The sequence below is a fragment of the Geotrypetes seraphini genome, chromosome 2 (genome assembly GCF_902459505.1).
Source record: "Geotrypetes seraphini chromosome 2, aGeoSer1.1, whole genome shotgun sequence".
NCBI classification, from domain to species: domain Eukaryota; kingdom Metazoa; phylum Chordata; class Amphibia; order Gymnophiona; family Dermophiidae; genus Geotrypetes; species Geotrypetes seraphini.
This window is the reverse complement of record NC_047085.1, coordinates 124,677,114-124,704,979: the sequence shown is the minus strand read 5'-3', so window position 1 is coordinate 124,704,979 and position 27,866 is coordinate 124,677,114. Positions and strand designations below refer to the sequence as shown.

Sequence of the window (27,866 nt, the reverse complement as noted above, 5' to 3'; positions counted from 1 at the left end):
TCCAATCCTTGAGACGGGGCCAACCGACTCTTGGAAAGGTTGACCACCCAGCCCAATGACTGCAGCAACTTGACAACACGGGCAGTGACTCGGGAGCTCTCTTGAAAGAACTTTCCATTGATCAATCAGTGCAAATAAGAATGAACCAAGATGCCCTCCTCGCAGAAGGCTGCCACCACCATCATAACCTTTGAAGGTTCGCAGGGCCGTGGCCAGACCAAATGGAAGTGTACAGAATTGAAAGTATTTTCCCAAAATCACAAAGCGAAGGAATCACTGATGGGAGTCCTGAATGGGAATATGAAGGTAGGTCTCTGTCAGGTTGAGAGAGGTTCGAAATTTCCTGGACTGCACTGCTAAAATCACGGACTATAGGATTTTCGTGTGAAGGGAAGGGATTCGAAGCACCCTGTTCACACATCTCAGATCCAGAATCGGACAAAAAGACCCCTCTTTCTTGGGCACCACAAAGTAAATGGAGTACCTCCTGGTTCGAGTCTCTGAAGGAGGCACAGGAATCACTGCTTTGAGCTCCATCAGCTGCTGAAGAGTATGACAAAATACCCTCCTTCTTCCAAGAGGCTTGACAAGGGGAAGAGAGGAAAAGATCTGGCAAAGGCCAGTTGAACTTGAGAGCATACCCATCTTAAATCACCTCCAGGAACCACTGATCTGTTGTGATCTTGGTCCACCCCCGGTAAAACTCCTGTAAGCAGGAGAAAGACCCATTTGCCATCATTGGACAGGGCAAGCGGTGGAGGAGAGGGAGGAGTCCCGGCCTCCCCGGCGAGAACCCCTGAAAGACTGCATCTGCTGGAAGAAAAAATGTGCCACCCCTGAGGTGGTAACGGTCCGTGGGACCCCAGCTCAGTCTGACCAGAAAATGGGGGAAGATTAAAAGGCCTTTGCCTAACCACTCTAACAAACCCTGCCAAGGCCTAAAATAAGACTGCACAGGCTTACCACCTCCCCCTGCTGGAAACTGAGAACAGACTGATTCTATGAGGGATTGCACAGCCCACTTGTACTGTAAGAATTTAGTGTGTTCTCAGTCTCCACCTGCTGGCAGAGGAGCATAAATCCATCCATCTGTGCCGGCCTGGAGTAGTGCTGCCCGATTCAGGAAAAAAAATTTCGATTCCATTCAGCCTATTGAATTGATTCAATTTTCCTGCCCAAGTGGGTGTTTTTCTCCAAACATCCTGGTGGGTTTATTTTATAGCTTCTTCATTCCTTTTATAGCCTCTTCACCCCCTTTGCCCTCTCCTACCCACACTGGCGCTGTGGTGTAAACAAAATAAACAAAAAAGACTTTTCCTCTCTCCTAGCTCACGTTTGCGGTCTAACACCAGTTCTAGCAGGATACACATTTCAAATCTGACATATTGTAATCGCAAAACAGAAAATAAAATTAATTTTCTACCTTTTGTTGTCTGGTCATTATTCAAATCTTGTTGGACCTAGGCTCTGTGTCTTTCTTCTTTCTCCATGCTAACCATCCATCTTTCATCTCTGTCCTCCCCTTCCGTTTCCCTCCCCTCCCCGGAGGTCTGGCATCTTCTCTTTTTTCATCTCCATCCCCGCAGCTGCAGCAATAACCTTACCATCCCTAGATCCACCATCTCTCCTTTTCTCAACTATCCTTTCATCCAGCATCTCTCCCTCCTTCCCCAGTGTAACATTTCTCTTTCCCTTCTTTCTGTCCTCCCCATCCATCACACCCTCTCCATGAGTCCAACACTTTCTGCCTCCTACACACTTTCTTTCTCTGTCCTTGCCTCTTCCCTTGAGTGGCATCCCTGTTTCCCACCCCCCAACCCAACATACTTTCTTCCCATGCACCATCTCACCTCCCCTCCAGTGTGTAGCACCTTTCCTTTCCCTCCCTTTCTGGCAGGTCCAGCAGCACCTCTTCCCCCTTCCTTTTACCTCCCCCTGTCCAGCAGTACCCCTTCTCCCTTCCCTCTCTCCATGTACTTCTAGACCAGGGCCCCCTCCCCTGAATGCCTGTATGTCCCCCCTTTCTCCCTTCTCTCTCTCCATGTACTTCTAGACCAGGGCCCCCTCCCCCGAATGCCAGTATGTCCCCCCCCCCTTTCTTTGCAGGTCCTCCGGCTTCCCCTGGGGCCTCCCGCTCTTATCGCAGCCTGCAGTGAGAATCGCTGGTGCTCTAGCAATCCTGCCGTTATCTTCAGAAGCACGTTCCCTCTGACGCGATCCTGCCTCTGACGTCAGAGGAGGGACGTGACCACATCAGAGGGAAGTGCTTCTGAGGATGGCAGAATCGCTAGAGCACTGGCGATCCTCTCTGCAGGTTGCAGTAAGAGCAGGAGGCCCGGGGGGAAGCCAGAGGATCCAGCAAAGAGCGCCAAACAGAACAAGGTAAAACCAGGATTTCTGCAGCTCTTCTTGACTGACCCTACCCCCCCCCCTAAAAGAGGAGGCCCGCAAGAGGCAGCGCTGCCGCTCCTGTTGTAGGAAGGCACGGGGAGGAGGGTTGGTCACCGAATCGACCATGCCGATTTTTTTAATTTTATTTTATTTTTTTTTAATCAAATCAATTCAAATCGATTCACCCGAGGTGAATCGATTCAAATCAGAAATCGGGCAGCACTAGTCTGGAGGAACAATAAAGAACATTAGTGGTTTTTATCTGTGGGTCTTATTCTTGTCTCCCCTTCTTCTTTTTTCTTTTTTTTTTCTAATAACTTTTTCACTTTGTTTTGAAATAAGGTTTGATATCTCCTTTTATTCTAACAGTACTTGTTCTGGAAAAGCAGCTTTAGCTATTCCTGCTATATGTGTACATTTGTATATCAGGGCTGCAGTCAGGCTCTACAACAGCATCTTCTATTTAGTCATAAACAGTGTACAGTATGGCCATTCTAAGGGAATCTTCAAATTCAGATTCCACAAAGGAAAGAAAGGAAAATCTTGATAGGGTTTTCTTTCTGTAGTGAATGTCATAAAGTTTTATTTGGTTTAAATAGCACATCCTTGCTTAGATCTATGATTGTATTCAGATGCTTAGGTATAATAAGTGCATATTCTGATCTTCTGTTTGTGTGTGCGTGTGCCAGATCAAACTGCAGGAATCTCCTGAAGACATGCCAGCAGGGCAGACCCCTCACACTGTTATTCTCTTTGCACACAATGATCTTGTTGATAAAGTACAGCCTGGTGACCGGGTCAATGTTACAGGTAAGTTAAATGTACGTTCTGTAAATGACTAAGCCATTTCTCTATAAGTGTTTATACACATAATTTATGTACCTAGTTTGTTTTCTAAGGCAGTGTTTGGAGTGGGGAGAGTAATCTAATGGTTAGAGAAATGAGCTTAGAATCAAGGAAGCCCTGTTCAAATTACACTGCTGCTGCTCGTGATCTTGGTCAAGTCACTTAAACCTCACCCCCTCTGACTCTCCACCATTGCTTCAAGTACAAACTTAGTGTGAGCTCGCCAAGGACAGAGAAATAACGTACTGTACCTGAATGTAACTCACGTTGAGCTACTACTGGATCTAACATCTGTACATGTTACTGTTTGCTGTAGCTGGTGGGGATCCTCAAGCACCCCGAGTTGAGGACCTCCTCCAAAGGTGGCCAGAACTCCCTTTTCTAGTACAATGTGACTAGTGGTCTTGAACATAAGGTTTTGCATCTGAACCCGCAAATTGCTTGCAGAAAACTGTGATCATCTTTTCAGTTCCACTTCCTTCCCAGGGAGTTGCTCCTGCCCTCTCAGTTTGTTTTCTGAAAGCAAGTTGCTCAGAAGTGTTTCTTCTCTGCTCTGTGGTTTTATTATTTTCAGATATTTTTTAAGTGCTTGATTGGATGCTCTGTGCCCAGAGATTCCCACTTGTTTGGGACCTCTGCCTGGGAGAAGATGCAGACTCATGTTGTGGAAGTCTGCTGCTAGCAGGATCAGTCCACGAGGACACCTACCTAGCCAGTCTGCTTTTATATTTTTGAAGCTCAGGGGCCATTCCCAAAATAGCTGCTCACATCCCTGATTTATTCAGGAGCTTGAGCACAGGTTGTTTGTCTTTTCCTTGTCTCAGCTGAGATTAATAGTTGGCTGGCTGTTAGTCTTACCCGACGAGGTTTTCCGGGGGATTGAGGTTCAGTCTGACCTTGGTCCAGCTGGAAGCCTGAAGACAAGGTTCAGCCAGTGAATCTATGAGGCAGAGTTCTTCTCCATTTGTTCCAGCTGAAGCAGGCAGGCACCACATGGTGCAGAGAGTAAGGCTATTATAGCCTATGGGGAAATTGGGGGGGGTCATCAAAATTGAAGATTTTTGCACCCAGAGCCTAGGGTCTCCCTCCTCTAAAACCCTGCATTTTTTGCCCTTCAGGGAAGTCTCCATGGGCCATTTTTGGTGTGATTTTGCTGATGGCAACCATCTTGGATTCTAAACCATCATTTTTTTTTTTTTTTTTTTAAAGCTTCCATCTGCCTCAAAACCTCTCAACTTTGCTTAAAATCGACAGGGACGGATTTCTCAGGCCTCTCTACCCCTGAATAATGTCTGGTTTGGACTGCATGGCCAGCCTAGGAGCGTCCATGTCCTTCTTGTGACAGAACACACAGGGGAGGGCGGGAGCCTTGAGCTCAGCCTCCTCTGAGTCCTCCAGGGCTTATAAATAGCAGCAAAGGCTCAGAATCATTAAATCCACAATAAGTAAAATCCCCATTTGTCAGATTAACCAAAAGTGCTTAAATATATACTGATTAAAGAAAACATTTTTAAAGTTATAGAGTCAATGAGGACAGCATTGAGGGCAAGAGATGATCTCTGGGTTTTGCCCTTTTTCTTCTGCTTCTTTCCTACTCTGCTGATTTGGAAGTATACACTTTTGAAAATAGTCACTCTATAAAGTGATGGAACAGTCTATGTATGATTTGTATCCATTCCTAATCGAACTCTGCTCGGAGACATGAAGTCAGTATCCACCGCCTCACCACCCAGACATTGCAGTGGAAGTATAGGCTGAAACGACTGACTTTGGTGAGGGCTTAGTTTCCTTACAAGACCTTTTAATTGATGTTTTAAATGATCTTTTAACAGAAGAATGAACAGGTCTCTACAAAGTGAGTACTACCTTACCCTTTTTACTTTGTATTGTTCCCTTCACATTTTTTAATAAAATCATTTTATTATATCTCCAGGGGAAGAAACCCTTTCCAGAGCCCTCCAAAAGTGCATTGGTCAAGTGCAGATTCATGGGGCTTGCTTGAGACCAGTACAAGGCTTAACACCGGAATTTGTGAGCTTCACACCTATTTGAACTGCTGAGAATCCTCAACGTCTGCTTGTAGCACACTAGAGGTGGTGGTGCAGTTCAGTCTGACATAGACATAGACTGGGAGGATGGAAAGTCTGATTCCATGCCACTGTTGTCCTAGGATGATGTTTCGCTGGCAGACTATGTTTTTTTGCATGAGAGTGGCTATCAAGAAGCGGTAGTGGCCCTTGACCAGGGAGAAGACCCCCATGGTGTGCTGGCTTTTCAAAGCCTCTGTGCTCTCGGGTATTATTTCTGCCTCACTGAGAGATTTGAAGCCGGAAGTCCCTCCAGCTTCCTCATCTCAGTGCTCAGTTATGAGCAGCTGGATTGCTCCGACCGCGTGCCTTCCCTCAAATCCTAAAATCACAAAGCTGGTCATGGACCACTGGGAGTCTCCAGAGGGGTCCCAGCGGGTGGCTAAAGCTATGACCAAGCTTTAGCCGATAGCTCCAGATTTCCAGCAGCTGTTTAAGTTGAAGGTGGATTTGTTGGTGGTGCAGGTCACCAAACGAACCTCCTTGTCTAGTGAAGGTGGTGTGATGTTAAAGTATACTTAGGACCATACAGTTGGTCCTCAAAAGATAATTTGAAGCTTTGACCCTAGGGACTAAAGTGGCATCCACAACTTCCTTTGTGGCACATGCTTGTGGCACAAGCCTGAGACCTGAAGAACAAAGACAATCCCCAAATGCTCCTATTTGGGGTGAAATTATATAGTGGATGCTCTGTATGATATCAGAGTTATGAGCAAGGTGTTGGCCTATGTAATCTCTGCTTGATGGATGCTCTGGATCAAACAATGGGCAGGAGATTCTGCCTCTAAAGCCATGCTGAGCAGGCTCTCTTTTTAGGGGCAAATGCTATATAGCAACGGTCTGGATGACCTGATGGGACTGTCATCCCAAGGCTTTATCAAACAGCATTCACAGAGGCCAGAGTTTCTTTGCACACCATTCCATTCTTTTTGCTGAAGGTTGTTTTTGGCCTTCCGTGTCAATCAGGAAGTCAGATTGCCGGCATTCCAGTCCACAGGTTCCAAGAATAAGGATCTGATTCTGAAAAAGTTGGACATAAGAGTACTTGTCCTATATTTTGAGGTCACCAACAAATTCAGGTGATTTGACCATCTCTGTGCTTACAGGTCAGGCTAGACAAGACGCTTCGGCTTCCAAGGCCATGATATCCAGATGGATTCATAGGCATTGCTGTGCCATGTCCCTCCCTACTCTTCTCTGTCGCTTGGGCACCCCTACCCCCCATACCTCTAGAAATGTATGCTGGCGTGAGCAGCATCTTTCACCTGCTGCTTTTTCTGGTGTCGACTCCCTTTTGATGTCCTGTCCTGTCCTGGTCCCGTGACCAGGAAATGATGTCAGAAGGGAGACGACACTGTCGTGAGCAGCAAGTAAAAGATGCTGCTCGAGCCAGCGAACATTTAAAGAGGTATGCAGGGGGCAGAGAGGAAGAAAGGCATCATTGCCCAGGGCGGTCTGCTCCCACACCCCCTTTACTACGCCACTGTCCATAGGGCCATTCTGTCAGCATATATTGCTTGTGGGAAACGGTCACCAGTCGCCATAAAGGTGCATCCAACTAGAAGCATGGCTGCTTCTTTTGGGCAGAAGCTCGGGTGGTCTCCCCTGAGGAGATTTGTAGGGCAACGACTTGGTCCACTCTACATACATTTTCCAAGTTTTACAGAGTGGATGTAACAGCAAGGGAGAGCTCTGTCTTTGGGTCCTCATTGTTACGAGCCAGCGCAGTGGTCCCACCCTAGATTTCTGGAACTGCTTTTGTACGTCCCATCCAGCCTGATTGGCATACCTATTATACAGTTATTTCCTGCATATGCCCACTGTCTCAATCAGAAATTTTGTATCTAAATCTGAAATTTAGATATCAGTCAGACCTTAAGTGTATGAAGAGTAGTCTATTGCTTTAACACATTGGGGTATTATTTGAGCTCCATGAAGGTTTCTGTTTGGTATGTTTGCCATTGAACAATTAAAACAGCAAATGTTTAACATGTTTATGATTTCAGAAACACCACAGTTTGTTCACAGGTGTTTACCGTATTTCCCCACATATAAGCCACTCCTTTGTATAGGCCGCAAAAAATGTCTATACTAGTCTAAAAACTGGTAGATAAGCTGCCCCATTGTATTAGCCACGGCTTATGTAGCAGTAACTGGGGCAGCCTATACAATGTTTAAAAATCATCCCCCTGCTCTCCCTCACTGGCGGCAGCCTCCTCGAATCGCATCGCCAGCGTTGCAGAGCAGGAGCAATCTTGCATCTGCAGGCCGGCCCCGTGCTGCTTCCTGTATAGCCACCTGCTCTGCAACGCTGGTGGCGCGATTCGAGAAGGCCATCGCCAACAAGAGAGGTAAGGGGAGGGAGGTAAGGGAGGGCAGGGGGATGATTTTAAAATCCTGTATAGGCCGCCCCAGATATGCAAGCCCACTGGGGCTTGCAAAACCCATATATAGGCTGCGGCCTATATATGGAGAATATATTATGTATAGCACACAGGTAGTATCCGATGGTGTGTGGCCTTGCAGGAAATCTTTTCACTGAATGATAAATAATGAAAGCTTTTTCTGAGCCCAAAAGTTCCTAAACTTGCCATATATGCTTTCTTGCCAATCTGTGTACATCTCATTTGCACAAGTTGCGCATAAAGCAACTCTATATGGGGGCATTTTTTTCTTTAGTAGTTGCCAGTAAATAATTTCCTACAAGTCTTCTGGTCTGACTGCTTTACTTATTATTCCTGTCAACAGGATATACTGAACTGGCTATTGGGGGCAAGAGGAGGACAATGGGAGAAGCACATTCAATTGTTTCTGGGCCCAATAAGAACATGTTTGCGAGTATAATGCTAAGCTATCTAGCTCATCCGTTATTAGAGACATATCTTTAATTTGAATGTTGTTTTTATCAGGAATCTACAGAGCTGTACCAATCAGAGTCAATCCCAGAGTGAGCAATGTCAAATCTGTCTACAAGACACATATTGATGTCATCCATTACCGCAAGACAGATGTCAGACGGCTGCATGGTATTGATGAGGAGGCAGAACAGAAGCTGTTCACAGAGCAACGTATAGAGTTACTAAAGGAGCTGTCCAGGAAGCCAGACATCTATGAGAGGCTGGCTGCAGCTCTTGCTCCCAGCATTTATGAACAAGAAGATATCAAGAAGGTAAAATGGCACACTGGCACCTCTCATATTCTTTATTTTTTTATATATTTGTTCATATATAGACCACATCCTGCAGATAGTGGTTCCAAAAACTTCTATCTCCTAACAGAAACTGGAAATAGTCCCTTGGTCTACAAGTATCGCTTGTTGTTCACCTTTGGTAGACTTAGCTGAAATCTTTAATCCAATACTATTACTGCTCCTTATTTCATTTTTTTTTTTTTTCACATCAGAAAGATTATATGCTGATGTCAGTTTTTAAATGTCTTACTGCATTTATTAGAGTTTGGCACTTGTTCACTCTTTCTAAAAATACTAGGACTAGGGAGCATGTGATGAAGCTACTAAGTAGTAGATTTAAAACAAACTGGAGAAGATATTTCTTCACACCACGTGTAATTAAACTCTGGAATTTGTTGCTGGAGAATGTGGTGAAATCATTTAGCTTAGCGGGGTTTAAAAAGGGTTTGGATAATTTCCTAAAAGAGAAGTCCATAGGTCATTATTGAGATGGCTTGGGGAAATCCACTGCTTATTTCTAGGATAAGCAGCATAAAATCTGTTTTGCTACTTGGGATCTAGCTAGGTACTTGGGACCTTGGTTGGCCACTGTTGGAAACAGGATACTGGGCTTGATGGACCTCTGGTCTATCTCAGTGTAGCAATTCTTATGTTCTAACGTGCCAGCTCTATTTCACATCCTCTTCCACGGAGCAGAATTGAAATGCTGGGTAGCATGTCGCATGCTTGTAGCTCTTTTTTGTTGTCTGCTGTGGAATTACATTTAACTGATTTACTGCTGCAGGTCCTGCTTCTCGCACACCAAGCTTCTCTCCTCTGGAAAAACAAACAAAACACAAATCTCATTTTCTGAATTGGTAACCTTTTGATTTATGTTGGGGTGAAAAAAATAAATAAAAGTTGAAAACAATTAAAAACAAAAGGAATCAAGAATATCTGCTTGTCTGGGGGCAAACTAATTTTCCAAAAATCTAATGGAATGGGAAATAACATGGCATGCGGTAAAACCTAGTAAAAAGACACATCACATTTGAAAATGGGCCAGGTCAGACTGGGCTTCCACAGAAATAGCCCCACCAACTATGCCCCAAAAAATAAATGGCCCAATACATTTCTGTTGGAGAAGCAGTTCCAGCTTCTGCATTATAGAAACTAAGCTAAAGTACAAAACAGCAGTTGGAGAACTACTCCTTTTAAAACTCCTTTTCCCCACAGCTGCTTCTTCTGGCAAGTGTCCCATCCCCCTAAAAGCACATTTTATAAAAAGCCCTTGCCCCCTTAGGGGGATTTCCAGGATCTTCTTGGGGGGCCGGATTTCGCCAGCGAGGGGGTTTGAGAACCCCCCAGTTGGCGAAGATGCGTCTGTGGTGCACATTTTTCAGCCGGAAGAACTTACGAGTTGATTCTGCAGGTCTCCTCGGTTTTGCACTTTGAGGACATCGTGTCGGAGCCCCCGTGTACGGTCCCCTTGCTTAAGGGGATCTGCTCTGCTTCCTGCTCTTTTCCTATGCATCAGGATATTATGCTAGCACAGTGGCAGGTGCCGGAAGCCTCAAATCTAACCCTGAAACTGCTGCTACTGTACCCCCCACAACTACTGCTCTGTTCCCCCAAATTATCACCTGCAAGTATCACAGTAAGCCCAAAATGGTCCTACCCCCACAACTCCACCGCAGATGTCCCCCCACCCCAGACAAGACACAGCACAGGGAATTCTACTTAATATCCTATCCCATATACATTTTTATTCTGATCTATATTTCAGTTTTTAAAATTAATTGTATTGTGAAAATTATTGGTGGTTATGTTTTTACTGCCAGCTAATATCTGCTACTCTAGCCACAGGAGAGGTGAAAGTGAGTTGAATCGTCTTATGCTGTACAAATAAAGGAGCAGAAAAGAGATTAAGTTCCCCACTAATGCCTCAGCAGGTGGAAACTGAGAACCACTAGCTTCAAATCATACTTTTAAGTATCCTGTGCAATCTGCTTCAGCCAGTATTTCTCATTCTCCAGCAGATGGAGTGTGTTATCCTGTGCAACTTAGGTCTGGGTTTAGATAGGTCTTGAAATCTGGTTGAACCTTAACAAAATAAAACAAAATGCCTGGGTAGCATTTTTGCTTTTCTTTGGCTATTGGTCTTAATGCATTATATTTTGTTCAATATTCAGACTTTTTTCTCAAAATGTGTAGTTTAAAATGTATGACTGGTCTTCAAGAGACCATGGTGTTGGGTGGGAGTGTTAAACTAAAATAAGGGGCTCCCCTTTGATAAACAACTGTAAAAATTTAAGACAGTCTTTGGATTAAAAAAAAAAAGCACGGCCTGTGAATTCTGAAAGCAGTAAAGAAATTTCATGTTGGGAAATAAGCAAGTTGATATATGGAAGCATTTAGTAAAATGTGACCTGTTCAGGATGAAATGTCATTGATTACTGCTTCTTTAAGAGGGCTTGATAATTTTTCTGTAGAAAGGATGTTTTACTTTTCTGCTGTATGGAGTTTAAACATTGCAAACAAAAGAAAATGCTTTCTGGGAGGTAAAAATTTGAGGTTGTTTAAGCTTTTCTCTAGCAGCATCCTTGAACTCCTAGTACTGTCAGTGAGAAATGGAAAAGGCTCATAAGTCACTTGTGTAACCCAATCTAATGAGCCAGGGGCTCATTAGATTCAGTTACAATGAAAAGTGTGTGGATGTTGCTGAAGTGACGGTGATTGCACCTTCAGAGAGTGTGGAGTAGGCAGGAGCTGTTCAAATCTTGTGAAAGTTGTTGGGTTTTTTTTCATTTGTTTTAATTGAGCAAGTGTGGTGGTATCGAATAGTTCTGACATCTGCACCATACAGAGCTCTTCTAATGATGATTTTTTTTTTTCCTCAGAGGAAGATTACAGGTAGTGTTTTGATTCTTTCCGAGTGCTGAGTGGACACTGGCCTCCAGTCGAATTGTAAATAATGAAATGGAGCTGTTTACTGTCGTGTCCTTTTACTCAGGGTATTCTTCTGCAACTCTTTGGTGGCACACGCAAAGACTTCAGCCACACCGGGAGAGGCAAATTCCGTGCAGAGGCGAACATTCTTCTCTGTGGAGATCCTGGTACTAGCAAATCGCAGCTGCTGCAGTATGTGTTCAACCTGGTGCCTCGTGGACAGTACACCTCTGGGAAGGGCTCCAGTGCGGTAGGGCTCACTGCTTATGTGATGAAGGACCCAGAAACTAGGCAGCTGGTTCTGCAGACAGGTGCACTGGTCCTCAGTGACAACGGCATCTGCTGCATTGATGAATTTGACAAGATGAATGAGAGCACCAGGTCTGTGCTGCATGAAGTGATGGAGCAGCAGACTTTGTCCATTGCTAAGGTAAGACGTGAGGTGGATCTGCACAGTGCTGGCATCACAACATTTATGGTCTTGTTTGCTGCAAGCCTTCCTATGGCAAGCATGTAAAACGGGTGCCGAGCGGCCGGCCCATCTTTCAGCACTGTGTAGGTTGAATGATCGTCGATTTACAGAAGGGGAGGCCACCTGCAATAGTGCTTTTAAGGCAGACTTTCTGATACTGTATCTACAGTATGTTGCTGGGTTGTAGGTATTAGCAAGACAAAATACGCATCTGCTGCAGGCCAGTCTTGCTATACAGTGGAACCTCGGTTGCGAGTGTTTTGCAAGACGAGCAAAACACTCGGCAAACTTTTGACTCGCAAACCGAGCACTGCCCCGATAAACGAGCACTTACAGACCAGGAAGCGCCGCTTCGGGGGATTCCTCTTCCGTCTTCCGGCCAGCCTTCCACGTCGGGTACCTTCTGCAGGTTGGAGGGCCTCTGTCTGGGCCTGCGCGGCCGGGTGCTGTCCCGCCTGCGCATTGCGTGTGACGCGCACAACGCCGATTGTCTGCGTTGTGCGTGTCGTGCGCGGCGTGTGGGTGGGGCGGCGCTCGGGTGGGGGCTCTCCAGCATGCGAAGGGCATCCGGCGTGGAGAGCTGGCTGGCGGATGAAGGAGGCATCCCTCTGAAGCGGCACTACGGGGTTCTTCTTCAGATGACGGACGGAGGAGACGGACTGAGGAGGCGGCGCTGCAGCACCCGGCACCCGACAGGTATAGACCCCAGGTTCTAGAATGAATTGTTGCTGTTGCCACTATTTTCTATGGGGAACTTTGCTTTGATAAACGGATTATGCTCTTAATCCAAGGTAACACTATATGCTTCCTGTACTTGGTCTTTTAGTATGGCTTGAGTGTTTTTAAAATGACTGCTACAAAATTAAAGAAATGAGGGGGCTAGTAACCCACCATATTCTCTGTAGCAGTGATTTAACGGCATGTGAAGAAGGTAACAAGGATCTATTTGGATTTAGCAAAACTCAAGCTGGTGCAATGGTGAAAATGGTGGTGTACTGGAAAGGAAGGGATTAGTTTCACAAACAGCTGCTAGCAAGTTGATTGCCAGACGATTGGACTGAACACGGGGAGTTACTTAATATGTCTTGTAATTTGTGCATTGCATTACTCTTGGTAGGCAGGAATAATTTGCCAGCTGAATGCCCGCACGTCTGTCCTGGCTGCAGCCAACCCTGTGGAGTCGCAGTGGAATCCAAAAAAAACAACAATTGAAAACATCCAGCTTCCTCACACGCTACTCTCCAGGTGAAAGGGAACACTTTAGTTCTGTAACCTTTACATTACAATGTATTGTAACATAACCTTCCCTGCATGGGCCTCTTATTTTGTAAATCACCTTGAACCTGTACTGGTTAAGTGCAATTCAGAAATTCTGATTAGATTAGCTTGTGTTTATACTTCTTTACTTGTACAGGCAATTTTCTTATCTTATAATCTGTGCTGCAAGGCTTGCCCCTAGCCTAGTGGTTCTAAACCCCTTCTTTGGGACTCCCCAGTCACAGATATTCTGGATATCCCCAATAAATATGGCATGTGCTAGATTTGTTTGTGCTGCTTCTGTTGTATGCAAATCTATCTTATGCATACCTCAAAAACCAGACTGGTTACGGGATACTCTAGAACTGACTTGAGAAACGTTGCTCTTGACTTTCACAAAATCTAGTGTGGCGCAGTGGTTAAAGCACCCTGAGGTTGTGGGTTCAAACACACGCTGCTTGTGACCCTGGGCAAGTCATTTAATCCCCCCATTACCCCAGGTACATTAGACAGATTGTGAGCCCGCCGGGACAGACAGGGAAAATGCTTGAGTACCTGAATAAATTAATGTAAACTGTTCTGAGCTCCCTTGGAAGAACGGTATAGATAATTGAATAAATTAAAAAAATATATATATATATGAATTGATATGTATATGTGCATTTACTATTGAATATCATGCCCGTATACAAAGAAGTTGACAGGAGCCATCCAGTAACAAACAATTATTGAACCTCATATTTATGATGATCTTTCATTTCTAGAACTGAAAGATGACTAAGTATTTATCTAAGATGCTCCAGAATGGTTTCTTTATTGCTGACTCAGTGCTAAGAAATGGTGTGAGTGGTTTGTACCTTGCAATCTCTCTGCTTCTGTTCATGTAGTGCAGAATTCCTGGAACTGAATATGATATAGTGTAGTATTAATATACATGATATAGTATAGTATTAATAATAACAATAGTTTTATTTATATCCCGTCATACCTTTTCAGTACAAGACAATATATAGTAAAGTAGAAATACAGTGTGGATACTGCAGGTATTGATACAAGTGAAGAGAACAGGCAGATTACAGCATAGGACTAGATATAGAGGGGGGGGAGGAGGGTTAAGTAGGTGGGAGGGGGTGTGTGTTGGGATTGTAGGTAGGCTGGATGGGTTCCGTAGGATCAGATAAACTTGTCGAATAAATGGGTTTTTAGAAAAACTTATATTGTGGGGAAGAAAAGCGTTATACGAAAATGGATATAGGCTGATCCTCTGTCATTTTGGTAGTGGCATGTATGATTTCATAACCTAATGTTGATGGAATAAAGAGGGGTGAATGTTACCTTTAAATGTAGAAAGTTGTTCTTGTCTGGGAACCTTATATTCAAATTTTGGCTCCTAAAGCAAGAAGTTTTATCTTAAACTCTCTGTATTATAGCTGTAGGAAAGATAAGTGATGTCTGGAGGTATAAGAATTCAGTCTCTAGATTTCTATTTTGATACATAACCTGGTAGGAGGGGAATGATGGAAAAATGCTAATTTCTGCTTTCTTTCAAATATATACAAATGTGCTATTTTCTGTTATATTCAACTTGTCATGTTATAGCAGATACATTGATCCGTCGATTGTTGCAGTTCTTTATTTGAATAAAACATAACATGAATGAAATTCTGACAGAACCATATTCCTGGGGGGGGGTTTTCCCTATAGGTTTGATTTAATTTTCCTGATGCTTGACCCACAAGATGAAGCCTATGATAGGCGTCTAGCTCACCACTTGGTTGCTCTGTATTACCAGAGTGAGGAGCAGATTGAGGAGGAACACGTGGATATGGCTGTACTGAAGGACTACATTGCATATGCTCGGACTTATATCAGTCCCAAGCTAAGTGAAGAAGCCAGCCAAGCTCTTATTGAGGTAATGAACTACTGTAATTTTGAACTGTATTTCTTCCCCGCCCCCCCATTTTTTTGAGACTTATTATAAGGAGGACTGTAGCTACTGATGGCTTTAACAAATTAGGGTGCAAATGCAAGGGACTGGGTAGAGGGATTATATACTTCACAAGTGTGTGCTGTTAAACCATTGTAGTTCATTTCAGTCTCTGGCATGCCTTCAAAAACTTAAGCAAGGTAAGGTACCTTTGACTGCCCACTGTGAGAATACCTTTTGGCTTCTTTAATGTAGAAAATTCTAGGTTCCAAGTAATCTAGATGCCTAAAATTTGATAGCAGAGTCTACAATTTAGCTTCCTGTGTAACTTAATCTATCTTTGAATACATGTACACTTCCCCCTCCCCATTCGCGGTTTCAGTAATCGCAATTCACATATTTGCGATTTTTGGGGGGAGGGGGAAAAAAGAAAAAAAAAACATCCTTAAGTCTTCCCCCCGGCATCCCGGCCTTACTTGGTGGTCTTGCGGGCTTTCGGGGCAGGAGCGATCTTCCTACGCTCCTGCCCCGTGCAGATCGCCATTAGGAAATAGCTGTAGGGAGTTCCGTCGTAGTCTTGAGAGACTACGGGAACTCACAGGAGGGAGGCGGGGGTGGGTCAGAGCCGGATATTCATGGTTTTTCGCCATTCGCGGTCTGGCTCTACCCCTATCCCCCGCGAATCCGGAGGGAGAAGTGTAGTCTGATTTTTCTCTCATATAGCTGCAATAAATATGTTCAAATTTAGGCTAAAAGCCCACTTTTTCAAGACTACTTTTAACTTCTAACTCTTACCAGTATCTGTTTTTATCATTCCCTCTCTGAGAAATTCCCTAGCCCCAATTTGTCTATTTTGATTAGATTGTAACTATCAACATGGATTGTCTCTTAGATGTTTATTGTATAGTGCTATGTATGTCTCGCAGCACTATAGAAATAAGTGGTAGTAATTGAATGAATTGGCCTGTTTTACTGTACTTCCATTTTATGAATCTATTTACATCTATGGTACACAGTAGCATTACACAAAGATCAGCCACTCCTGGGTTGTTGGGGTTTGTTTGTTTTTTTCAGATTTGCCACATACAGGCTTGTAATGCATGTGATATTACATGGCTGAAATTTAAATGCTTATGATTACAAAAGCCTGACTTGCGGTATACTGACACAGCAAGTGCCCATTTGGTTGTAACATGCACCTCAACTAAAGTGCCATTGATTCTTCTCTTTCATTACCTTTTCTTTTCCCTTCTATTTTTGTCATCTTTTATTGTCTTCAAAAACAAGATAAATACAATCAGGAAAGCAAGGGATGCATTCATTCTAAGACATCTTTAAGAAAGGGAAAGAACACAAAAATAACCTAGCCTGTATCACTGGGGGAGACAATGTAGTACAAACCGTAATCAACAAATGAAAATAGAAGCAGTAAGAACATGGAATCTAAATGAAACACCAATTTAATCTCAGGAAGAAATAAAGAACTTTTTTACCTTTAAGAAAATCTTTCAGTGGCAGCAGGGCTAGCAGTAGCTGAAAGCTGGAAACCGCAGCAAGCTCCCAGTCTAGACCATCTGTTGAGTGAATTGGAACTAATTTATTCTTTAGACCTCCCAGTCAGCTCTGAACTTGTCCATTTTATTTTTATGTATTGCAGACAATTTGAATAGAGTTAGAAGTGCAGAACAGACCCTTAGCCCTGTTGATCACCATCTCCCTACTCCTTTCAGCAGATTATCAGGACTTTGGGAAGGGCTAGTAGGAGGAGAAGGATGAGGGGAAGGAGCTATGGTTTATGAAAGGCTGTTTTTGACTTCTGTGTATTTCTGCCAAAATTCTGTGAAAGGAATCATCACAACTCAGTGTGTGTTATTTTGCTGAAAGGCTAAATAAAAGAATATATTTTTAAATCTTCCAACTGAATAACATCCAGAAAAATGCATACCTGGTCTTTTGAAAGGAAGTCAAACATTTTGCAAGAAATCTTTATAAAGGAAGTTGGCATACTAGTCAAATCCTGGGGCCTAAATTGCTTTTCCACAAACCTGAGTAACTGCTTACATCAGAGAACAGGAAAATCTGACCACACAAGAAAATGTTATTCCAAAATTAAGCCGTCAATAAAGAAGAACTGTACAACACAGCGATAATACATCGTTAGCATAGAAATTCATACATTTGGTAAAAATATCAGACACATTTATCAAATAGATAAGTTTTTACGTTTTTCCTAAAATCTTGGTAGGAATAAGAAGCCGCAATTAAACCACTTAAGATTTTACTCCATTCAACTGCTTGGAAAGACAAATTTATTTCGAGAAATCTCTTATACATACATCCTTTTAAGGATGGAAAAGAGAATAGAGAACAACCACGGCTATGGCGGTCTATTCCAGAAAACCTAAAATGTTCCAACATGTAGCACGGTGCGTAACCAAAAAATGTCTTATAACTTATATAAGCAAATTTGAAAAGTATCCTCACTTCAACTAGAAGCCAATGTAGTTTCCGATAATAAGATGTTGCATGTTCAGATTTCTTCAAGTTATAAATTAGGCAATCCACAATATCTTGAATAGCTCTCATCCTCCTAATAGTTTTCTTATAGGAACCTAAATAGATGATATTTGAGTAATCAAGTATGCTTAAAACCAAGGATTGCACCAAAAGGCTAAAGGAGGTAAAATCTAAATATGATTTTATGGTGCGAAGTTTCCATAAAACAAAAACTTTTTTTAACCAAGGCATCTACTTGAGCATCAAAGGACAGAGTGCGATCTAGAATAACTCCCAGTATTTTGATGGTATCCATTTAATTTAACCTCAAGGAAGTAGCTTTAATTTTATATCCATTGGACTTCCTAGAAAAATTTTTGTTTTTCCAGCATTTAATTTTAGTCTTAAGAGCTTCTTTAACAAAGGTGCATTAGGGCTTTAACGTGCGGAATAGCGCATGCTAGCCGCTACCACCTCCTCATGAGCAGGTGGTAGTTTTTCAGCTAGCATGCGCTAATCTGGTGCGTGCGCTAAAAACGCTAACCGCACCTTTGAAAAAGGAGCCCTAAATCCTTTGGCCCATTGTTCTGCTGGTTCCAGAATAAATGAAACAAAATGTTCTACTGTTAGAGAAGTGATAGGGACTATTATAGTTATGTCGTCAGCATAATTATATAATCTCAGATCTAACTTGGAGAATTTATTGCCAAGATAAAACCATATAAATGTAAAAAAGGGAAGGAGAGAGCGGGGAACCCTATGGAACTCCACTAATATTACACCAAACCTGAGAATAAACTTCCTCACAGTAAACCTGGTATGTTCAATTTGTCAAAAATGGCATCTAAGCATGATAGTATGGTCAACAAGATCAAATTCACTACTTAGATCAAATTGTAAGATTAGTGCATTTTCTCTTCCTGGCTTATATACCTAAAAAAAGATTTTACTGTGTATTTTTTCTTCCAGTACATTCTTATTTTCAAGGTCTCTTTGCCTTCATTAATAGGGCCTTGCATTTCACTTGACATTCCTTGAGGTATTTACAATTACTTTCAGTCAGATCCTTCTTCTAATTTCTGAAGGATTGTCTTTTAGCTCTAATACTACTTTCACCTTATTTGTTAAGCATGCTGGCTGCCATTTGGTCTTCCTACCTCCTTTTTTTTAATACATGAAATATATCTAGTCTGGGCTTCCCGGGATGGTATTTTTGAATAGCATCCACGCCTGATGTATATTTTTGACCTTTGCAGCTGTACCTTTTGGTTTCTTTTTTTAATGTAAACTGCATAGAACTTCACGGTCCTGCGGTATATAAATTGTTATTATTATTATTCAGGTTAACATTGTCTCCTTTTCTAAAGTTAAGTGCTGTTGTGTTAGATTTCCTGTGTGCAAACCTATTCCAGGATTATATTAAATCTGATTGTTATGATTACTGTTATCAAGTGCCCCCCTCCCCCCTGCACCATTACCTCCCACACCAATTCATGCGCTCTACTAAGAACTAGATCTAAAATTGCTTCATTTTTTTGTCAGTTTTTTGTCAGTTCTTAAACCAGCTGCCCTGATGATACATTTACCCAGCTAATATTGGGGTAATTGAAATCACCTATTATTGTGTTACCCAGTTTGTTAGCCTCTGTAAATTCTAATATTTCAGCATCTGTCTGTTCATCCTGGTTCGATGGATGGTAGTACACTCTTATCACTATCCTTTCCCCCTTACACATGGAATTTCTACTCATAGGGATTCCAAGGTGTGTAGAATTTTCAGTTCATTTGATTCAAGGCCCTCTTTAACATATAATGCTACATTCCACTAATTCAATCCACCCTATCACTATGATATAGCTTGTACCCCGGTATGACAGTGTCCTATTGGTTATCTTCCTTCCACCAGGTCTCGGAGATGCCTATTTCATCTAACTCTCCCATATTGTTTCTTAGGTTTCTGCCATTTGCATACAGAACATAAGCAGTGCCTCTGCTGGGTCAGACCAGAGGTCCATCATGCCCAGCAGTCCGCTCACGCAGCGGACCTTTTTGGTAATCCTCTATCTATACCCTTCTATCCCCTTTTCCTTCAGGAAATCATCCAATCCCTTCTTGAACTCCAATACCGTACTCTGTCCTATCACACCCTCTGGAAGCGAATTCCAGGTGTCCACCACCCTTTGGGTGAAGAAGAACTTCCTTACATTGGTTCTGAATCTGTCCCCTTTTAATTTTTCCGAATGCCCTCTCGTTCTTGTAGTTTTCGAAAGTTTGAAGAATCTGTCCCTCTCCACTTTCTCTTTGCCCTTCATCATCTTGTAAGCCTCAATCATGTCCCCTCTAAGGTTCTGCTTTTCCATGGAAAAGAGCCCCAGTTTCTCTAATCTTTCAGCATATGTAAGGTTTTCCATACCTTTTATCAATCGCGTCACTCTTTTCTGAACCCTCTCGAGTATCGCCATATCCTTCTTAAGGTACGCCAACCAATATAGGATGCAGTACTCCAGATGCGGGCGCACCATCGCCTGATACAACGGCAGGATAACCTCTTTCGTTCTGGCTGTAATACCTTTCTTGATAATACCTAGGATTCTATTCGCCTTCTTTGAGGCCGCTGTGCACTGTGCCGACGGCTTCATTGTCTTGTCCACTATTACCCCCAAGTCCTTTTCTAGGGTACTTTCACCCATTACCAGCCCTCCCATTGTTTAGTTGTACTTTGGTTTTCTGTTTCCCACATGCAAGACTTTATATTTCTCTACATTAAACTTCATCTGCCATCTCGTCGCCCACTCTTCTAGTTTGTTCAGGTCCCTTTGTAAGTCTTCACAGTCCTCTTTTGTCCCAACTCCACTAAATAGTTTGGTGTCGTCTGCAAATTTTATTACTTCGCACTTCGTCCCTGTTTATAAATGCATTGAACAGCAGCAGTCCAATTACCGACCCCTGCGGAACACCACTCGCGACACTCCTCCAGTTAGAGTAGTGGCCCTTCACTCCTACCCTTTGCTTCCTACCCGCCAACCAATTTTTGATCCATCTATGTACATCTCCTTCCACCCTATGGTTCTTCAGTTTCCTTAGTAGGCGTTTATGGGGTACCTTTTCAAAGGCTTTTTGGAAATCCAAGTATATGATGTCTAAGGGGTCCCCTTTGTCCATTTGGTTGTTAATTCCTTCCAAGAAGTGCAATAAGTTCGTTAGGCACAATCTTCCCTTGCAGAAGCCATGCTGGCTTGTTTTCACCAGTTTATTTCTTTCTAGATGCTCATCGATGCTGTCTTTTATCAGTGCTTCCGCCATCTTCCCCGGAACCGAAGTCAGACTTACCGGTCTGTAGTTCCCTGGGTCACCTCTTGATCCTTTTTTAAAGATGGGCGTAACATTGGCTATCTTCCAATCCTCCGGGATCACGCCTGTATTCAGGGATAGGTTACAAACTAGAGAATGACACGGTGACAAAATTCATCACCGTTCCCGTCCCCGCGAATAACCGCGGGAAACCATCTTCATGTCATTCTTTAAAGAGAGAGGGAAGAATCAGAGTATGAATGGCCACAACCACTGACCCACAAGCTTTGCTTTGAAGAATGCTGGTGTAGAAAGACTGAGGTTGAAATAGACATTAGAAAATGACATGGGATTATTTCCTGCGGTTATCCGCGGGGATGGGAACGGTGATGAATTTTGTCACCGTGTCATTCTCTATTACAAACCTGCTATAGTAGTTCCGCTATTTCCTCCTTTAGTTCCTTCAAAACCATAAGGTGGATTCCATCCGGGCCCGGAGATTTGTCACTTTTTAATCTATCTATCTGCCTATGTACGTCTTCGAGGCTTACCTTCATTGAAGTTAATTTTTCTGCTTGATCTCCTGTGAAGATTTTTTCAGGTTCCGGCACGTTGGATGTGTCCTCCTTTGTAAATACTGACGAAAAGAACATGTTTAGTATATCCACCACCTCTTTTTCCTCCTTTACCACTCCCTTTCTATCTCCATCATCCAGCGGTCCCACCTCCTCCCTAGCCGGCTGCTTCCCTTTAACGTATCTGAAGAACTGTTTGAAATTTCGTGCTTCCCTGGCTTGCCTCTTTTCATATTCTCTTTTTGCTCTTCTAACCACTCGGTGACATTCTTTTTGATGTTTCCTGTGATCTTTCCAGTTCTCCCCGGTTTTGTCCTTTTTTCATTTCTGGAATGAATGTTTCTTGTCTATCACATTCTTCACTTCTTTGGTTATCCACGCTGGGTCTTTAGTTCGGTTCTTTTTGCATCCTTTTCTAAATCTGGGGATGTACAGATTTTGTGCTTCGCTCACCGTGTCCTTTAATAATGACCAAACTTGCTCTACAGTCTGAGATTTCTTTGAGTTGTTCCTAAGTTTTTTTCTTACTATTACTCTCATCGCTTCTTAGTTTCCTTTCTTGAAGTTAAAGATTGTCACTGTGGTTCTCTTCCCCTTCGATATTCCTACTTCAACTTTGAACTTGATCATATTGTGATCACTGTTTCCCAACGGTCCCACAACTTCCACTTCCTTTGCAGGTCCTCTCAGCCCATTGAGGTCCAGAGTGGCATTACCTTTCGTCTGTTCTCTGACAAGCTGCTCCATGAAGCAGTCCTGTATAGCCTCCAGGAATCCGGTCTCCCTAGTACATTTTGAGTTTCCAAGACTCTAGTCTATCCTGGGATAGTTGAAGTCTCCCATAACAATCGTGTTACTTCTTTTGCATTCTCACCTCATCTCGGCTTTCATTTCTTCGTCGCTTGCTTCGGACATTTCAAACACTGTTTTGTCATATCTATTTACATTTTGCTCAGCAGTTGGCATGGATAGATTTGCAATCTTAATAATCAGCCTGCTCTGTTTTTAAGGAAATCTGGTCTGCTGTGACCTGTATTGCAATCTCAGTATTGGGATGCCTTGTCTTCCCTTTTATGATGATATCTTTAAAAGATAACTTGTTCCAAGCCATGCTCTTTTGAGCGACTGTCTGCTTTCCCCCAGTTTCTAGTTAAAAGCTGCTCTATCTCCATTTTAAATGTCAGCAACCTGGTTCAACCTTGTTTAAGGCGGAGCCCATCTTTGAGGAATAGGCTCTTTACCCAGTATGATGCCCAGCTTCCTGCTTTTCAGCCCATGGGCAAGAAGAAACAGGACAAAGTATTGAAGTTCCTGGATGTCAAGAGAGTTCTCCTTTGGTATCTTGAAGTGACAAATGAGTTCCGCCTGTCGGATCACCTATTTATCTTGACCAGTTCTAGCCATTGGGGCAAACCAGCCTCTAAAGCTTCTATTTCTCAGTGGATCCGCATGGCTATTTTCTCAACATACATTAGCTGTGGAAAGCAGCCACCATTTGCCATGAAAGCTCACTTTACCAGAAGTGTGGCATCTTCCTGGGCAGAGTCCAGGGCAATGCCCCTGATGAAACTTTTAGGGCAGCCACATGGTCCATCCTCCATATCTTTACAAAATTTTACAGAGTGGATGTGGTGGCACAAATGGATGGGACCTTCAGGTCCTCTGTGCTGGTCACAAGCTCATCTGTGCTGCTTTAGACTCAAGTGAATACTCTGGTACATCCCATCCATAAGGAAATGTATGCTGTTTGCAAAGGAAGGAAGGATTAGGTTCTTACCTCGATAATTCCCTTTCCTATAAAACAGCATACGATTTCTTATGCCCCACCCTGTCAGAAGACTGTCAGGTCTGCATTGATTTTTAGGCTGGGAAAAGTATCCAGCGGTTTGGCTCAAAGCAGCCAAGGAAGAGAGAGGCTTATTAGAGCCGAAATCCATATCAGCACATTTTGTTTTGCTAAGAGCTGAACAAGTGTTAGTGCCAGCTACACACAGGTAGGTAGGGTTTTTTCTCCACAAGTATTTGTTGCCCTGTTGAGTAGTAGTTAACTTTTATTTACTACTGCAGAGCAGATTGATCTTACCTGGATTGGGGAGTTCCCCATGGCGCCCCCCCCCATACACACACACACACACATTATTTTCAATTCCTTTCCTAGAGGTTAACACTTGCTTTGGAACAGACTGAGGAGAGGGGACACTGCCCAGAGAAACAAGGGGGCGGAGAGAAGAAAATGATTGATGTCTTCTGCAAGCAACTTGTGAGTTGAGGTGCTTAACCCATCTGTAAGGAATCGTATGCTGTTCTACAGGAAAGAGGATTATCAAGGTAAGAACCTAATCTTTCCATATCAAGGCCTTAACCCACCCTTTACCTGTACTAATACACTCGGTACCCGACATCAGCTGAAGATGGGTATCTATAAGCCTTTTGTTTGTTCCAGTAGAGTCAGAAAAGGCCAGTTTTCTCTTGATCTTTTTTCCTTCCCTATTCTATAGCAGCCCAAAACACCAAAAAAGAAAACAAATTTGTCAACAGTTATCTGCTGGCACCCTTTGTTTGTGCACCAGAAGCAAGGCTATAATTAAATAGGAGGACTCTGCTGCTAACCTGTGTTGTCGTCATGAATTGATCACCAGATCCCAAAAGGCCTGGTTCACCATCAACAGCTCTTCCATTGGCCTCTGGAATGGTTCTGACATCAACTTTCCCCTCATCTGTCTATCATGTCTGTGCTCTTGTAATTTGCAAGTCTCTTCCTCCCGCTGTGCTTCATTTCTGAGGTATGAGCACTCCCAGTTAAATGTTGAGAATGTTTCATATGTTTATAGGTATTTATGACATTCTTTCTTTCCAGAAAATTATCAGACCAATTTGTCTTTAAGTAGTGTATCAGTTGCAGCATAGCATGGAGCGTCTCACTCTTGGAATCATTTTGTTTGAGTTTTCTGTATTCAGGCGAGTTTTCTGTATTCAGGCGAGTTCTTCTTCCCTCAGGCTTATGTGGATATGAGGAAAATTGGCAGTGGTAGAGGTATGGTATCAGCATATCCCCGGCAGCTGGAATCTCTCATTCGGCTCTCAGAAGCTCATGCAAAAGTACGCTTTTCTGATAAAGTTGAAACAATTGATGTTGAAGAGGCAAAACGGCTCCACCGTGAGGCTTTGAAACAGTCTGCTACTGACCCAAGGACTGGCATTGTGGATATCTCTATTCTGACCACAGGTTTGTCCCCTCAGGTCATATTATTACTACTACTGTCACAGTTCTGACTAATAGATAACTGAAATTTTTTACTTGCTTGTATAACTGCAAAATTGTATTGAGAGGGTATCCAGTTCCTTCTATAACATTTTTCTTAATATGAGAAGAAAATGTTGTTTGTCAACTGAAACTATATTGTCTAAGATTAATCTTGTCTACCTGATAAGTGAAAAGCTGTGATTTGTTTTTTTGTTTTAAGACTAGCTAGCGAGACACCGAATGATTTTAACTACCTGTCTAGGACCTTTAAGACCTGAAAAATATTTCAACATTTTTAAATTTGTTTTACTGATCACTTGTCTTAATCCTCTTAGGAATGAGTGCCACTGCCCGCAAACGCAGAGAAGAATTAGCCCAAGTGTTGAAGAAGCTTATTCAGTCCAAGGGCAAGACACCAGCACTGAAATATCAGCACCTCTTTGATGATCTCCGGGCACAGTCTGATGCAGTAAGCATCTATTTTAAAGTCATTTCTGTGTCAACGTGTTCCGAGGGAGAGGTTTGAGCAAAAATGTAATCGTATGCTGTGAAGTAGTAAGTCCAAATAAACAAGGCAAACAACCCAATGGTAAATATACAGCAAAGAAAAAGTGGAGAAGGAACTGTACACATCAACCTGAGATAAAATTGAGTTTATTAAAATACAACACATATGAGATAATCAGTTCATCTTTCATATCCTTCCACACCCGACACGGTCTGTGTTTCAGCTTCGATAGGGAAGCCTGCTTCAGGGGTGTAGATGTAAATCCAACAGGTGGTGCTGGAGTACTTAACATCTTAAACAAAAAATGCTTTAAGGCGCAAAATGAAATGCTGATTAAAACTCTGGTAAAAAAAAAAAAAAAAGTATTGCTTGAGAAGCTGCGTGGCTGTACGTTCTTGCAGGCTTCCCTTTTGAAGCTGAAACACAAACCATGTCGGGTCTGGAAAGATATGAAAGATGAACTGATTATCTCGTATGTTATATTTTAAATAGATGATTGTATTTAATAAACTTAATTTTATCTCAGGTTGATGTGTACAGTTCCTTCCCCACGTTTTCTTTGCTGTGTAAAGTAGTAATACATAGTCCTATTAATACTCATTTATTTAAAATAAAGGAAGATAGAGTTCATTACGTAAGATCGAGAGTGTCCATGTTCTCCATAGCTGGAGTAAAACTTTGGAACACTCTCTTCCCGGAACCTTGTGATTATGTATGGACCACTTGACCTTTATGAAACTGCTATAAACGCAATTATTTGTGGATGCTTTCATGTAACATGCGTTGGGGGACATTGACCTCGATATGGCTATCTTATGATACTAAGGGCTCCTTTTACGAAGCCGTATTAGCAGTTTAACGCGCGTAACAGCGCGCGCTAATTTGCTGGCCGCGCTAGCCACTACCGCCTCTTGAGCAGGCGGTAGTTTTTCGGCTAGCGCGGGGGTTAGCGCGCGCTAAAAATGTGCGTGCCTTAAAGCCGCTAATGCAGCTTCATAAAAGGAGCCCTAAGATTGAGAGATGGAAAGGAAGAGAGGATATTGAATTTGGCATGGTAACTTTATTACATTGTCACTGAGAAATTTAAACATTACTGGTTTTGATAAAATCTGAGCTACATGTTTTAAGACGTGTGTTCTTTTGTAAACCGCTTAGACTTGAGCGGTCTATATATATATATATTTTTTTAAATAAACAAATTCTTTCCAAGTGCCTACTTACGCCTTTTCTTTTCTTTTTTAAACTTCAGGCTATTACGAAGGATATGTTTGAAGAAGCACTTCATGCCTTGGCTGATGAAGACTACTTAACTGTCACTGGAAAGACTGTTAGATTGCTGTGAAGCAGATCTTTTCTTAAAGCAGTGTTGTGCACTGTCTTGTTACAATTGCTTTTCCATGATGTACCTGCATAGTTATTTTAAGTGTTATTATCTTTTGATAGTGTTGCCATTGATGGTGACCAATCAGCTAACACCACTGCCATTACTGTAAATAGTAAAGATCCTAATGACGATAGGAAGACACAGACCTTTTATCTTCTCTTCTGGGGTAAGATTGAGGGCATATTTGTTGAGTGATATATTATTTAAATGAAATAATAAATTTACAAAAGTGTTCATGGGGACACAATCTTGGTTAATGTGCTGAATTCTGGAAATGTTTTGTATTCCTCCAGGCCATTTTTAAATAGAAATTCTCCATACAAATGTGCAAAGAAAACTATTTGAAATGGGTTCTTTATCATCTGTAGATAACATGTATAGTAAAACCCAATGAACACTTGCCCTTGCATGTAGTTGTATAAAATTTGCAATAATTAGCAGAGATCCACTGCAACTCAGCGGAGGGAACAGCTCTACCTCCCTGTACATAGAACTCTCTCTCTTTTTAAAATTCCCTGTAACATTTTTCTCTGAATCAACCCTCTGCATGCCCAGCAGCCTGTCTCTTTCGATGGAGCTCTTGCTTGCTTGGGTATTAAGTTCAGTTGGCAGTAGAGCTCCCAGTTAAGTAGGAGGATCATATTAGGAGTGGATTCCTTCTGCATATGGCTTGCGGCCAAGGGGTGATAACCCGCTTGTCCAGAATGACACACCTATCTATTGGAAAAGATATTATCAAGGTAATGACATAATCTTTGGTTTTGCATGCTCTATGGCTCATTTGTATCCCATCCCGAAGGGGGGATAGGGGTACCTTGAAGTCACCGACGGTGGACGTGGTGGTCTCTGCCATTTCTAAACAGCATACAGTGCCCGCCAAGTGCGGCTCAGCCTTATGGGACTCTGATGAGTGTAGGTTAGAGCCCTTAAGTAGAATTTTGATGTCTCTGCCTTAGTGGTCCAGGCAGTGATGTGTGGCGGTCTGGTGTCTTGGGCCTGTTTTTTGGTGGGCCAAGCATGTCCTTGACCGTGAGTCTGATCACTGGTCCTTGGTGGAACAGGAAGTAGCCAAAATTGAGATGGGTGCTTCTTATCTTTCTGATGCCCAGTATGACCGATTGCGAGCATTGGTCAAGACCATAGCTCTCAGGGTGGCCACGCATCATACCTTGTGGCTTCGGGCTTGGTTGGTGGATGTGCCATCTAAGGCTAAGCTGACAAAATTTCCCTTTTGGGGGTCTTTTTTGTTTGTCGAGGATTTGGACAAGTT

At 42.7% G+C, this 27,866-nt stretch overlaps 1 protein-coding gene across 4 annotated transcripts in view; it reads left to right on the top strand.

Moving 5' to 3' along the window:
* The window catches only part of MCM4 (minichromosome maintenance complex component 4), a 56,092-nt gene extending 29,262 nt beyond the window's left edge, over positions 1 to 26,830 (top strand). For all 4 annotated transcript variants that reach the window (XM_033929409.1, XM_033929412.1, XM_033929410.1 and 1 more), the window contains exons 10-17: positions 3,081 to 3,201; positions 8,234 to 8,493; positions 11,507 to 11,872; positions 13,032 to 13,159; positions 14,876 to 15,083; positions 24,458 to 24,686; positions 25,040 to 25,173; positions 26,462 to 26,830. In XM_033929409.1, the coding sequence (XP_033785300.1) occupies positions 3,081 to 3,201; positions 8,234 to 8,493; positions 11,507 to 11,872; positions 13,032 to 13,159; positions 14,876 to 15,083; positions 24,458 to 24,686; positions 25,040 to 25,173; positions 26,462 to 26,554 (1,539 nt within the window). In that variant the 3' untranslated portion in view covers positions 26,555 to 26,830. The remainder of the gene's footprint in view (positions 1 to 3,080; positions 3,202 to 8,233; positions 8,494 to 11,506; positions 11,873 to 13,031; positions 13,160 to 14,875; positions 15,084 to 24,457; positions 24,687 to 25,039; positions 25,174 to 26,461) is intronic.
* The last annotated feature ends 1,036 nt before the right edge of the window (positions 26,831 to 27,866 follow it).